General features: G+C 67.3%; 1 protein-coding gene across 4 annotated transcripts in view; it reads right to left on the bottom strand.

Moving 5' to 3' along the window:
- Window positions 1-965: 965 nt before the first annotated feature.
- The window catches only part of PLCH2 (phospholipase C eta 2), a 63,289-nt gene continuing 51,226 nt past the window's right edge, over window positions 966-13,028 (bottom strand). For 3 of the 4 annotated variants that reach the window (XM_032863193.1, XM_032863195.1, XM_032863194.1), the window contains exons 11-23: window positions 12,154-12,312; window positions 9,756-9,842; window positions 9,275-9,357; window positions 8,744-8,841; window positions 8,481-8,663; window positions 8,024-8,131; window positions 7,332-7,456; window positions 7,169-7,253; window positions 6,808-6,954; window positions 6,284-6,363; window positions 3,484-4,240; window positions 2,641-2,668; window positions 2,315-2,407 (exon numbers count right to left, since the gene is read on the bottom strand). In XM_032863193.1, the coding sequence (XP_032719084.1) occupies window positions 2,658-2,668; window positions 3,484-4,240; window positions 6,284-6,363; window positions 6,808-6,954; window positions 7,169-7,253; window positions 7,332-7,456; window positions 8,024-8,131; window positions 8,481-8,663; window positions 8,744-8,841; window positions 9,275-9,357; window positions 9,756-9,842; window positions 12,154-12,312 (1,923 nt within the window). In that variant the 3' untranslated portion in view covers window positions 2,315-2,407; window positions 2,641-2,657. Of the gene's footprint in view, window positions 2,408-2,640; window positions 2,669-3,483; window positions 4,241-6,283; window positions 6,364-6,807; window positions 6,955-7,168; window positions 7,254-7,331; window positions 7,457-8,023; window positions 8,132-8,480; window positions 8,664-8,743; window positions 8,842-9,274; window positions 9,358-9,755; window positions 9,843-12,153; window positions 12,313-13,028 lie in introns of all 4 variants that reach the window. The other variant, XM_032863197.1, reaches the window with a different exon arrangement.

The following is a 13,028-nucleotide window of genomic DNA, read 5'->3' as shown; positions in this document are numbered from 1 at the left end:
CCCCAGGTGCTCTCTTTCAACACACCACAGATTCTAGGGACCCCAGAGGTCAGGCACACCTCCTAAATGCTCTGCTCTGGGGCTCCTCTTGGTCTTGGGGCACCGCTTCCCACGGAAGTGTTCCCCGTACCTGAGAAGTGGCGTGGTGGGTTTGGGGGGTGTGGGGCCAGCAAGCACCCTCCACCCGGCCTTTGCTAAGACTGGGTGAGTGGCTGGCACAGGCCTCTGGAGTCTGCAAAGGGGACACCTCGAGGGAGACCGTGCCCACCCACCAGCACCCAGCCTCGTGTTGGTGCCCACCTTCTCGCCAGCCTTATCGGGAAGACAGCAGGGCTTATCCTGGTAGTTGGACACAAGACCTCCCTGGCCAGACCCACCACCTGCTGCATAACGGGCACTCTCGTCGCAGAGGTCTTTGGTAGCCCACATGGCTCCTGTGGAGGTCAGATGCCAGAGGCCGGGCTGGGGGCCAAGCCCAGACACAGACCATCTGGTGTCCTGGCTGTCATCCTGCCACTCCAGGGGAGGGGTAGTGTATGCATTTAGCCAGTTGGGGGTCCTCTGGCTTGGGGTCCCTGCCCAGGGCCAGGGTTGCCCCCTCCCCCCACACCACACACAGGAGTGGGACCACAAGGCTGGGAGGGAGGGAGCAGGGGCTGCATCCTGGAGGCTGGAGGTGTCTGCCAAGCCTCTGTGGAAAGGGGTCAGGGTGTCCTCACACAGACCCCGGACCAGGAACGTGTGGCAGGTGGTCACAGGGCACAGGGGTGGCCCCACAACCAGCGAGCAAGAACGTGTTTATTGGAGTTGCGTCCGCGAGTCTGGGGTCTACAGTGTCCCGTACGAAGGGGGTTTTGTGCAGAACAAGCGAAGTGCCGTCAGTCAGGGGGTGGGCACAGGACGAGCACCGGGAGCCCGCGCGCAGCCGTGCACTGCGCTGCGGAAAAGCAGGTACGACGGGGAAAGGACTGGGCACCATTTTAACGTGGTAGAAGCTTTGTCTCTAAAAATTTTAAATACTTGTCATATATATCTTAACACCATGAAAAATCTGTCCCGACCGCGGGCAGCCTCCCTTCCTCCCTGGGGAGAGGTGGGGGCTGAGGGTCGGGGCTTCCACGGGACCACAGTGCAGGGCCAGGGGTCGGGGGAGGGGCTGGGGACCTCCCACCCTGGGGAGCCCGTCAGAGTCTGAGCAGGAGCCCGGTGGCAGCAGAGCCCTTGGCGGGGGCAGGCACATCCCCACAGCCCCCTGGGCCCCCGGAGCAGGCACCCTCGGGGGTGCCCCGCTCCTCCCCTGGGGGTCCCCTTGGGCCCTGCAGCCGCTGCTGCCGTTCCTGGGCCTGCCGGGCCCGGCTGGCGATGGCGCGCACGCGGCTCTGGCTGCGGGAGGAAGAGCGCCGCAGGAAGCTGGGGGGACCAGGCGCCCCTTCCCCCGCGGCAGTCAGGCTCGTGGGCGAGGTGATGTCACCCGCCTGCTGGAAGCCGGTGAGCCAGCGCAGCTGCTCCGTCAGGGCGTCCCGCTGTGCCCCCTGCCCTGCCCGCCCCTCCCTTGCCAGGCCCAGGCTCCGGCCCAGGATCCCCACTTGGGGGGCAAAGTCGTCAGCAGTCAGGTCCCCCAGGCTCTTGGACTTGGCAGCTGCAGGGCAGTCCCGGAGGCCCGCCAGGGGGAGGCGACCCCAGGGGGGCCTGGGGGCCAGGGGACGCGGCGAAAGCTCTTCCAGTGCGGTAGGCAGCTGGCCGGCAGCCCGCAGGTTGGGGCTGGACTTGCTCTTGGTCACGGCCGACAGGTCCAGGCGGGCAGCTGTGGCCAAGCAGGGCCGCAGGGGCAGACGTCCGGCTAGAGCCCCTGAGACGCTCTCACGGCCCAGGCCCAGGCCCGGCAGGGAGAGGTCGATGACCGTGTCGCTGGACGACACACTAGAGGATGAGGACACGCTGTCGCGATGGCCCCCTGGTTCCAGCCGCCGCCACAGCCGGTCTCCGCTCGTGGCATCCGAGTACACGGTGGGGCAGGGCCCAGCCAGGGGCCGCCATCCACCCAGGAGCTCCAAGGGCATCTGCCCCTCACTCATGGCCTTTCTGACCATCTGGCTGCTGGGGGTCCCCTCGCACGCCCCCCTGGGGCCCCCACCATTGTACACCCTCCGCCGGCCTTCCAGGGTCGGCTCCGTGTCCCCTCTGCTCCGGGTCCTGGGCTGGAAGGGCATGGAAGCTCCCAGAGCTACCGCTGCGGGGCTCACCACTTTGGCGCCGGGTCCCGAGGTGCGCAGGGCCCCTCCCGGGGAGGGGCTGGGGGGAGCAGCCACCAGAGGTGGGGGGCCAGGACCCAGGGATGGCTCCTCAGCAATGGTTTCCAGGCCACACAGGGAGGAGCCCGTCCTCTGCATGGAGAAGGGGCGGGTATCTGTGGGTGAGAGGAGAGGAGCATGTTGGGCACGTCCCCCATGGACAGGGCCTGCGGGGCCCTCAGCGGCCAGGCCCTTCCCTGTGCACACGGCTGCCCCCACCCTGCCCTCCGGCTCTGCTGCTGCTGGGGCTGGGGGAGCAGAGGGTCTGTGCCCACAGGCAGGGTCCACAGGGCCCCCTGGAAGGCCAGGGCTGGGGACGGCACAGGGCACACGGGCTGGGCCCCATTACCTGGCACGCAGTTGCTCTCAGTCCCTAACTATGGAGGCAGCGTGGGGACAGAAAGAAGAACAGGCTGGTCAGCGTGTGGGTGCGACTGGCAGGTGGACAGACAAACAGCGAGGCTGGGCGGGGTGCAAGGAGGGACCGGGGTCTGGGTGGCGGGAGGGGGGCGGACAGGCTCAGCTTCCAGCCCCTCCCAAGGCTGAGGTTCCCTGACGAGGTGCCCTCAGGCTGTTGTCTGTCACAACCGCAGCTCAGCTCAATTCAGGCCATAAAGCAATGCCCAGGGCTGAGGGGTGGGTGTCGTCTCCTCCACCCCCTGCAAACGCGGGGGCCCTGGGCACCGTCCGCCATCTCGGGGCGTCAGGGGCCACCTTGCAGAGCATCACGAGCACACTCCAGGCTTCCCAGAGGACTGCGGTACGCGGCCAGGGGCCGAACACCTGCAGCCTGGCCCTGGGGGGGGGGGGGGGGGGACAGGAAGCTGCCCCCAGCTCTTAGCAAAAGCGCCAGGAGAGGACAGGGCCGGCCAGCAAAGAAGGCCGACTGGGGCTGTGGCCGGGGACGTCAGGTCAGTGCGCGCAGCAGCTGGAGTCAGACCTGCTCTCACTTAGGGGCTCATGGGGAGTCTCTGAGGGCAAGAGGGGGTTGGCACCATCCGCTGGGGAAGGGGTGCTGGGGGCGGCAGGGGACGCCCAGGCAAGCCAGCGGAGCAACGGAGAAGCAGCCAGGACGAGCACACAGAGGCAGTTTCTGAACACAGAAGCACAGGGAGGGTGCCTGGCCCAGGCCATGCCGAAGGGGGCGTGGGGGGCAGCACAGAGGACGCCGGCCAGGAGCATCTGGTCTTACCGGTGGACAGCATGGAGGAATTACTCCTAATCTCCTCCAGCTTTTGAACGAACAAGGCATTCATCTCCCTCTGCAGGGCCCCTGCCTGCCTGCGGGCGCCCTCGGGCCAGTGGGGGGCCACCTCGGGACTGCCCAGGCCGCCGGAGTCCGTGGACACAGAGCCGCCTCCCGGACCTTGCCGCAGGGCCCCTCTGCCTCTCCCCGTGCCAGCACAGGGAGCCCCCAGCGAGTCCGCCCTGGCCCGGGGCTGCTGGCTGATGGCCTCATGCATGGCTGGGGACCCGGGGCTTGGCAGCCGTCCCCGCCGCAGGCCCTCGGCGTCCTCACCGGCGCAGGAGCCCACCACACACTTCATGCAGGTGGCGGCCATCCCGGCAGGCCCGGGGTCCTCAGGGGCACAAGGGGGCGGCTCCTGGCCCGGATTCTGGGGCATCGGGCTCTTCCCCACCAGCGCCTTACCTCGGGGGCTGCGGCTGCCGGGCTCCTCGGGGGCAGGGGCCTCCAGGGTAGGGCCGGGGCTGGGAGCGGCCACGTCACGGGCCTCCCCCTCGGAGCCTGTGTCCTGCGTGCCCAGGACCAGCTCCGGAAAGGCCTTGCGGCCCGGCTTCTGACTCTTGGTTGGGGCGCTGGCCGTGCGCCGCAGGAGCCTCTGGCTAACAGAGGGCCGAGGTGGGGGCCGCCCAGCAGCATGACTGTCCAGCGACCCAGGCTTTGGGCCTCTGAGGAACAGGCCTTTTAGGCCCAGAGCCTGCTTGACCTGCAAGAGAAGGAGCCCACATAGCCGGCAGCCAGGCCCCGGGGACCAGGGACTGCCAGCTCGCAGCCGCAGCCCAAGGGCCAGTGTGTCAGGCTTGTGCCGCTCACAGCTGCGGGTGGGGAAGCATGTCCCCAGGGCACCCCTGCCAGGGACAGCAGCCGCTATGGCCTTGGCACAGACTGGGAATGCTGCCTTCCTTGAATGGAAGGGGAGGGTCTGCGGGTCTCAGGACAGTGGGCCCTGTGAGGGCTGGAAGGAGAAGGCCCCCTGGGCTTCCCAGACAGGGACCTTGAACCGTGGCTCCTGTGCCCACAAGGTACCCCTCACAGGTTCCCAAAGCCCCCGGCTCCAGCAGAGCGGGCTGGCACAGGGTGCCAGGGGGTTGCTGGCAGGGAGAGAGAGAGGAGAGAAAACCCCGTGAGAGCAGCACCACCCCGCTCACACTCACCCTGCCTTCGGGCACACGGGCCCAGGAAGCAAGCAAAGCCGAGCGCAGGCCAGTGGTCTGCTCTCCCACATCCCTGCCTCCCCGCTCCCCCGGAGGCGCTGCCTCTTCTGGGAAGCCTTCCCGACTGCTACTGGCCTCACCGTGCTCTCCGTGCAGCAGCCCCAAGGGCAGGGCCCAGGCTGCCTCGGCATTCCCTGAACTGCTGCTGGCCTCGGCCTTCCTGGACAGCCAGGCCTCTCCCCGCCACCTCCCTGTCTGAGCAGAGCAGCTGGGGGTCCCCGGGACCAGCTGGCAAGGGCCCAGGTCACTGCCAGAGAGGCTGACAGCTGTGTCTCCAGAGTGCAGAGGCCAGAAGGGTCCTCGCATGCAGAGGCCCTGACCACAGCCACGACTGCCCAGGGACAAGGGGGTGCTTCCGCGCAGGGCTGTTCACGTGGCCCGCACTTGAAACGGCTTCCCGATTCAAGATCCCAAATCCAGAGCAATTTGGTCAAAGTTGGCGGCAAAGTCATTTAGAAGAAGGTCCAGGATTCAAGCTCAAAGCACCTGGTCCCTGGGGCCTCCCCACCCCACAGCGGGCATCATGGGCCACACACGGAGCCAGGGAGCACACGGGGGCGGGGGGGCAGAGGGGCCGAGAGGAAGGGCAAGGGCAGGGAGGGCAAGGAGTGCAGGGGAGCCGGCGGCGCTCTGAGCTAGAGAACAGGACACGGGGTGGGGGTAGGGGGGCACGGAGTGTCAGACAGAGGAGGGACGGAAGGCCAGGAGGGGTCCCCACACAGGAGGCCTCGCCGGAGTCCTGGACCTGCCTCGTAAATGCTGCTCTGTGGCTGGACATGGCCCGAGGGACCCCAGAACCACACCACGACCATGTCTCATGAGCTGACAGGCTCCAAAATGCTACCAGGAACCACAGATGCTAGTGGGGTGGCCTGAGCATGCAGGTGGGGGGTGGGTGGGCTCCGCCGCCCTGGCGCTGGGGTACCTTTGAGCTCCTAACGGGACTGTCCTTCTAAAAGTAGACTTTGGACATGGGGAAGGCCACTGCAAGACCAAAGAGACAGAGTGACGGCTGTGAGACGCAGACAGCCGGGCAAGGAGCCCGCGGACACAGGCAGATGCAGGACAGACAGGCAGCTGGACCGTGGGCAAGAGCGGAGCGGCCTGCGGCACCGCACATGGCAGCACCATGGGGCCGTGGAGGTGGCGGAGAGAGACAATGGGAGCCAGGACCACACCGGCCCCTGTGCGTGCCTGACACACCGCCACACGCCAGCCCCCGCCTGGGCCCGGAGCTCAGAAAGGGGGAGACAGGGGAGGTCCCCCATCCAGGGATGTGGGGGATGGGGAGCAAAGCCAGGCAGACCCCTTCAGAGACAGACGGAGGACCAGAGATCCTGAGACGAAGAAGGACTGGGGAGGCTCGAGAGAGACAGGGAGCGGGGGCTGCAGCGGCCACGGTGCCCCCCACTACCCACTTGGCCGGTGGAGAAACAGGCCCAGCAAGGTACCCAGGAGGCCCGGCCGCCCTGGCAGCGTGGCTGGGGTGGGACTGGGAGGGGGGCGAGGCCGGGGGTCCTGCAGGAGGCTCTTACCTTACCACTGATGTCACTGACAGCCACGTGGACAAAGATGGAGGCTTCTTCCATCCCCTCCAGGTACACGTGCCGGTAGCCTGCAATACCGGTCACCCGCCCGCTCTGCTCAAAGGCCCTGAATATGGCCTGTGAGCCCAGCTCTGGGGACACCTCCTCCAGGAAGCCCGCTGATATCATGGGCTCCTCCCCTTCCTGGGGGCCAGTTGATGCGCAGCCTGAGCACTCCTCCCCTCCCCCATCCTCAAAGCGCCCTTGGCCCCATACCTTCCTCCTCGGTCCCCACTGCGTCCCTAGACCTACCCATGGCAGGAGCCGACCCACAGAGGGGAGCTTAGCCCTGGTGCCCTCCACTGACCTACGGGAGGCACTGGTCTGTGGTGTGGGGGACACACTGGGTGTGGGGGAGGGACTGCTCTCTGTGGGGTGTGCTGGCCTCTGTGGCAGATGCCTGCCTGAGCAGGGGACATTGGTCTCTATTATGGGGGACGCTGCCCCTCCCCACCCTGTCAGCCCCCGCCTACCTGGCATCATGCTGCTGAAGGCCAGCGTCCTCTGGCCAATGAAGTCACGCCCAATGGGGTCATGGTCCCAGACGAGGAAGCGCACCAGTGCGATCTCAGGCATATGCACGGTAAACACCAGGGTCTCCTCCCACATGGGGTTGAATCCTAGAGGCCACGGGGAGGAGGTGTCACCTCTCACCCCAGTCCCTAGCCAGGAGGCCACTTGGGCCCACACCCTCTACTGGTGCCTCTGCCTAGGCTGGCCGCCCGGTGGAGAAAAATAGCCCCTGGGGACCAGGCTTCCCCACGGGCTCCTGTGAGGGGGCAGCGGCGGGGTCACAGGATCGTCCCCCGCCCCACCCTCCCCTGTGAGCCTCACCGTTGTCATCCACCACACGCGTCTGCTCCTTGTTGCAGTCCACGGGGAGCCCAATGACCTCCACCTCCACGAAGGGGTCGATGATCTGGGCGGGTAGGGCAGGGTTGGCACCGGGCCTGGTGTGGCGGCCCAGCCCAACCCGCCCCTGCCGGGCCCCTCCTACCTCGCCTCGGTCCCCCAGCATGGAGTCCCGCGGCTTGGGGAGCTGCTGTCCGCTGATGATGCGGAGCACCAGCTGCTTCTTGAGCTGTCCGGGCAGAGGGTCCTCGGAGTTGGGGTTGAAGACGCCTGGGGGGGCCAGGGCGCCAGGCTGAGGGGTTTGTGGTGGCACGGGGCACTCCACGGCACCCCGTTGACCGGCCAGGAGTCCCGGGCCGGGGACAGGGACAGAGGAGCAGGGTTCCAGCACGGGTGCACCAGTGGTCTACGTGCCGGTCTCCCCTGGGACCGTCCTTGCCACCCTCCACACGCCGGGCTCCCCGGTGATGGGGCTCCGCAGGCCCGTGCCCCCAGGCGGTACAGTGAAGGTGGCCAAGGCCGGCCAGGAGGGCTGGGAAGGATCCCGGTTAAAAGGGGGACAGCTCCACATGGCTGCTGGTGGCTGGCAGTGAGAAAGCTGGAGGCTCCGGGAAGGGATTAGGAAGCTATGACTGCCCCATGGGCAGTCTCCCTAGAAGTTTCCTCTTGGGGGCCTCGTGGGGGTCAGGCGTGCGAACAGGTCTCCCTTGTTCACCCCTGCCGGCCCCTGGTAGCATGAGGCCCTCTGCCGCACCCCCACTTCTTGCACCCCTACTTTGGAGGTGAGCCTGTGGCAGCCGCCCCTGCCCGTCCCGCGCCCCGGGCCACGGACCTCACCCTGGCACATGCACTCGGGCTTGAGCACGTAGCCACAGCTCCCGTTGGCACTGAACTTGGCCCGGTTCAGCTGCAGCATCCGCCCCTCCGACTGGTAGTTCAGGGCGACTGTGGGGGGACACGAGGTGGTCTGTGAGCGCCTGGCCCGCACCCCACCCCCACCTGCCCTGCTCAGCTGCCCCCGAGTCCAGTGTTCACCTACGGGAGCCGGCCCCGGGCTCACCCTCACGCACAACCCAGGCCAGGCGTCCCGGCGGAAGGCCCCTGGAGCCCAGCACAGCCAGCCCCCCGCCGTCCCAAGAAGCACGTGGCCGATGTGCCTCAGTCTTTCCCACCTCGTCCCGGGGTCCCCAGGACCCCACCCCAGTGCCAGCCACTGGCAGGGTGTGGCGGAGGCCCTCCGAGCCCAGCCTCCTGGAGCGCCGGGCCCTCCCACTGCGCAGTGCCGCACGCGCACCCATCTGGCAGCCGGCGTTCCAGAAGGGCTGGGGGTTGTAGTTGCTGGAGTCCACACGGTAGGGGGAGGGGTAGATGCGGGAGAGCTGGTGCTGGTTGAAGCGGAGGTACTGGGCCGGCTTCTGCTGCAGGATCTGCTGGGCCCTGGTCTCGCTGAAGGACGACACCTGCCAGCTGGACGCCACTGCGGGGTGGGGGGAAGGCCTCAGAGGCCCGCCAGGCTGCAGCACACCCGCTCCCACTCCCGGGGCCGGGGGCCCTCACCCTCTGCCTCCACGTCGCGCATGCCTACAGACTTGGTGTACTTCACCAGGTCCGAGAGGGCCCGGGACAGCTTCATGGTCTTTTTCTGCCGGGTCGCCCTGCGGGGAGGAGGGGCGATAGCGGTCAGGACCCCAGCGTGGGTGCCCCTGCAGACTCAGGGCAGCCTGGGCAGCACGGTTCGTGAGCCAGGCTCCCTGGTCCACATAGAACGTGCACCCAACGCCTACTACGCCCCGGGGCGGGTGCCGGGATGGGCAGGGGACCCCGAGGAAGGACAGGGGGGAGGGACAGGTGCAGGCGCCAAGCCCACCCAAGCACAGCGGGCTCTGGGAGCAGGCGCAGGTGTCCGTGTTGGCCCATCCGGCCCCACGACCCTGAGGTCCACACGCTGGGCTCCCCCTCGCCCAACCCACGGTGACTTCACGAGGCCACGGCAGGGCTGGCGCGTCCAACGTCCACTGTTTCAGGGACACGGACCTCGGCACTTCCTGCCCCACCTGTCCAGGGTCCAGGCTGGGGCAGGGCACTGACCCTCGGCTCTGGCTGCCCTGGGAGTCCAGGTCCTCGTCTCCCTCCTCCACGCTGGCCACCTTCTTCAGCTTGCGGGTCTTCTTCTATGGAGGGAGAGTGCAGTCAGGCCCGGTGGAGCCCCCGGATCAGCCACGGCCCTGCACAGGCCGGAGGGGGCAGGAGGCAGGCCCGTCGTCGGGCGCTGGTACCAGGGCTGCCCGGCTGGGCCTGCCTGTCCTCTGCAGTATGCTGGGCGGCCGGGGCCTGAGTGAGCCAGGGGCTTTGGCTCGTGTGCTCCAGGGGGAGGGCCGTCGAGGCACCTGCCCCAGCAGCCCCTGGCAGGCGATGTAGAGAGCAACCCGGGGGGATTCCGGGGGCGGGCCGGGGGCCCTGGGGGCTGCAGGGGAGGCCCCAGCCGGCCGGCACAGGGACAGCTGGGCCCGTGCGCAGGTGGAGCACAGAGGGGTCCAGCAAGGCGCCCCGCCCGGGAGCCCCGCCCGACCTTGCGCTTGGAGAAGCCGCTCAGAAGGATCCGGCTGCTCCGACGGCCGGCCCCGGCGTCCTCCCCTGACTCCACGTCCTCCTCCGCCTGGGGGAGAGGGAGACGGGGCAGCGGGGGAGCCCAGCCTCAGGCCAGAGCTCCGGGTGTCCTCCCCGGAACAAGCCGGAGGGAGCAGGAGCAAGAGCAGCAGGGGCTGGTGCCACCCCAGGCCCGGGGAAGCCCGGTCCGCCGCCGCCCGGTGGGCGCTGAGGCCGCTGCCGGGGACCGGGCTCCAAGAGGGGCGGGGAGGGCTCAGCGGGCCCCCCCGGACGTGTTGCTCTAAACCCACGCAGGCCCAGTCCTGCCTTTTCTCCCCACAGAGGGTGGGTGTCTGAGAAACGCCGTTCGTCGTCTGGAAGTTTCCTCGGCCGCGCGTGCTCATGTTAGGTGCGTGCGAGGCTCCCCGTGGCTCTGGTGTCCTGTCCTGCTTCTTGAGGAGACAAACGCGGTCTGCGCCCCCCGAAGCTGCCCTTATTCACCTCAGGGCTACCGTGAGGCTTCCTCACCGCTGCTTGCAGAGTACCTCCCCTGCCGCTGCCCGAGGGGTTCCCCAGGCCTGGTCCTGCACATGCGTCTGCACACCCGTAGACGCACCTTCCCCACTAGGCGTGCCCCGACCTGGACCACCGGCCGCAGCCAGGAGGGGAGCAAGGCCCCCTCCGTTGTGGACTGTGGAGCTCAAGGGGGACCCCAACTGGACCCCACTATCGGGACAGGGAGCACATGCTGGCCAGCTCCACCCCAGGGACACGGGGGATAAGACCTCATGCTCTGGAGTGGCCCCCAAGAGCCCCCGGAGTGCCTGCCCCTCGGCCTGAACACCGCTGTGGCTCACACACGGGAAAAGGAGTGTGTGGCCCGAGACACCGCTGGGCAGCTGCCCCCAGCTCCAGCTGCCGCCCTGGGCTGCCCACACTGGCTCAGGGGAGAAGCCCGGGAGCGTGGGGAGTCAGGACGCTCCCGTCTCCGCCCTGGGCCTGTCCTACTCGCGCCTTGCTAGTCCACGGCTGCCATCAGCTAGGGTCCGGTCACTCTCAGAAGCGTTTCTCTTTCTCTGCCCCAGCCCCAGCAACACCAGCCCATCTCCCTCCTAATTTACTGATGGCTCCACGGCCCACTGCCAGAGGCGCGGGGGGCCGTGTGCCTGGTGTGCTAGGAGCCAGGGGAGGCCGACATGCATCGCAGCTCTGCAAACACTGTCTGAAACGGCACACACCCATGGCTCTAAATCTGGGCACAGCCAAGGAGGGGCGCACGTCACCCCGCGTCCTGGAGGGGCAGCGCAGCCTCAGCCAGAATCTGCTGTCACCCACGCCCCCCAGCGCCCACATGTCTAAGCTTGGCTGGGTCACAGCACGGGCCCTAGCTCCGACCGCCCTCAGGGATGCTGTGGGCAGCAGAGGGCCCGCCCTGGGCCAATCCTGCCCCCAGACACAGCCTAGTGACCCCAGAGAGCTCAGCAGGGCGGGGTGGGGCGCTCAGGACAGCAGGAGAAAGTGTTTCTGTGCCTTGGACAGAGCACAGACGGCAGGGCCCAGCCTGGCCAGCCCCCTCTGATCAAGAAGGTCCAGTCCTGGCCCCTCTAGATGTCAGGGAAGGCGGTGCTGGGTCCCTCCCAGAGAATCAGGCCTGTCCTTGGCCAGCGCGGCCCCCACTAGAGCTGCGCCCAGCTCCGCAGACTGGGGTCCCGACCGGGGTCCTCTCCTTGCTCCTCTGATGGCACCCGAGTCACCTGCCCTCTCCCACACGGGGACCTCCCAAGGGATGGGGGACCGCAGCCTCGGGCCTCCCAGCAAAGGGGACAGAGAGGTGTGTTGGGGGCACGTGCATGACCCCACTGCCCAGATGTCCCCCCTGCCTAGACCCCCTCAGGGAGCTCTGTGCCCCACACCTCCCCATTGTCCCCCTACCCATGTCCCAGGAGGGGAAGCCCTAGTGCTACTGGGGATAGGGTGGTTCCCTGATCCCCTCCAAGATCCATGCCTGGCCACTCAGCCTAAGCAGCTTCTCCTGCTCTTCCGCTTCCTACTCCTCCTCCAGGAAGCCCTCCCTGATTTCCCCCCAAAACACACACAGAAAATCACACAGAGGTAAGTTTCCCAGGTCCAAATGGCCATCCTGTGTCCCCAACTCCCCAGGTGCATGCCCAGACATCGCTTGGTCGAGGGAAAGCAGGGACTTCACGTCGTGTTGCCACACCAGACACACTGCCCACCGGCTCACCCACAAGGGCCCAAGGTGCTCTGAGTCCTCCCCACCCAGGAACCCGGGACGGGTTTTGGGGGAGGAGGTGTACGCACAGGTGTACACAGGTGTGCCCTCAGCCGCAGGCTGACCTTGTAGGGTGCATGGCCCTCACCTTTTTGCCCTCTGCCTTGTGCCCAAGCTTTCCAGACGGGGGCAGCGTGGACACGGTGAAGTCATTTGGGTCCTCACAGTCCCGAATCTTCGACTCCTTCATTAACGAGTCTAGTTTCTTCTTGGCAATGTTTTCCACACGCTTCCGATTGGTGGCGACCTGCCAGAGCCAGACGGCCACCCCTGTGCCATCATCCCAGCCCTGTGGCAGCAGCAGTGACGGCCCCCAGGTCCCTGCTAGAGGGGCCTGCTGGAGCTGGGGAGCCCGAGCCCCATCTCGGCTTCTCCCCCTGGCCCCAGCCGCACACTCGCTCCTACACAACATTGCTTATCCGCACGCCGCCCCGCCGCAGGGCTACACGGCAGGCATGTCATTCGCCCGGGGCCCCGGACAGTGACCAGCAGGCCCGGAGCGAAGACCTCTCTGATTTGAACACCTGCACGTTCAACGCTACCCGAGGAAGCTCAGCAAACAGCTTTCCAGGCGTCAGGCCAGTGGGCCTTGCGGGAGGAGGTCAGTGTAGCCGGTGGCCACTCTGGGCTCCAGCAGCCCTAAGCAGCTGGGGATGTGGGATCCCACCACTGGCTCCCAGACACCTCAAGGAGTGGGCAGGGGGCAGGGACGGATGGCCGGCTGGCAGCCTCCAGGTGTCCTCCCTGCCTAGAATAGCCCCCGCCCCTTTACAGCCCTGACACACGGAACCCCTCCAGGGCAGGATCTGGGCCGTGGGCATCGGGCGCCCCAGGGAGTCACGCAAGGTAGACGTCAGACAACCTGGGTTCACAGTCACCTGGGGCCAGAGGAATATGCATCCACCTCCAAAGCAGAAAGAATTCTGCTGCTTCAGGGCTTTCTAGAACAATTAGCCTACGTGG

The sequence above is a fragment of the Lontra canadensis genome, unplaced genomic scaffold (assembly GCF_010015895.1).
Source record: "Lontra canadensis isolate GAN:19392208 unplaced genomic scaffold, GSC_riverotter_1.0 scaffold25, whole genome shotgun sequence".
Classification (NCBI taxonomy): domain Eukaryota; kingdom Metazoa; phylum Chordata; class Mammalia; order Carnivora; family Mustelidae; genus Lontra; species Lontra canadensis.
Note: the sequence above shows the minus strand (reverse complement) of the source record. Positions and strands in the feature narration are given on the sequence as shown.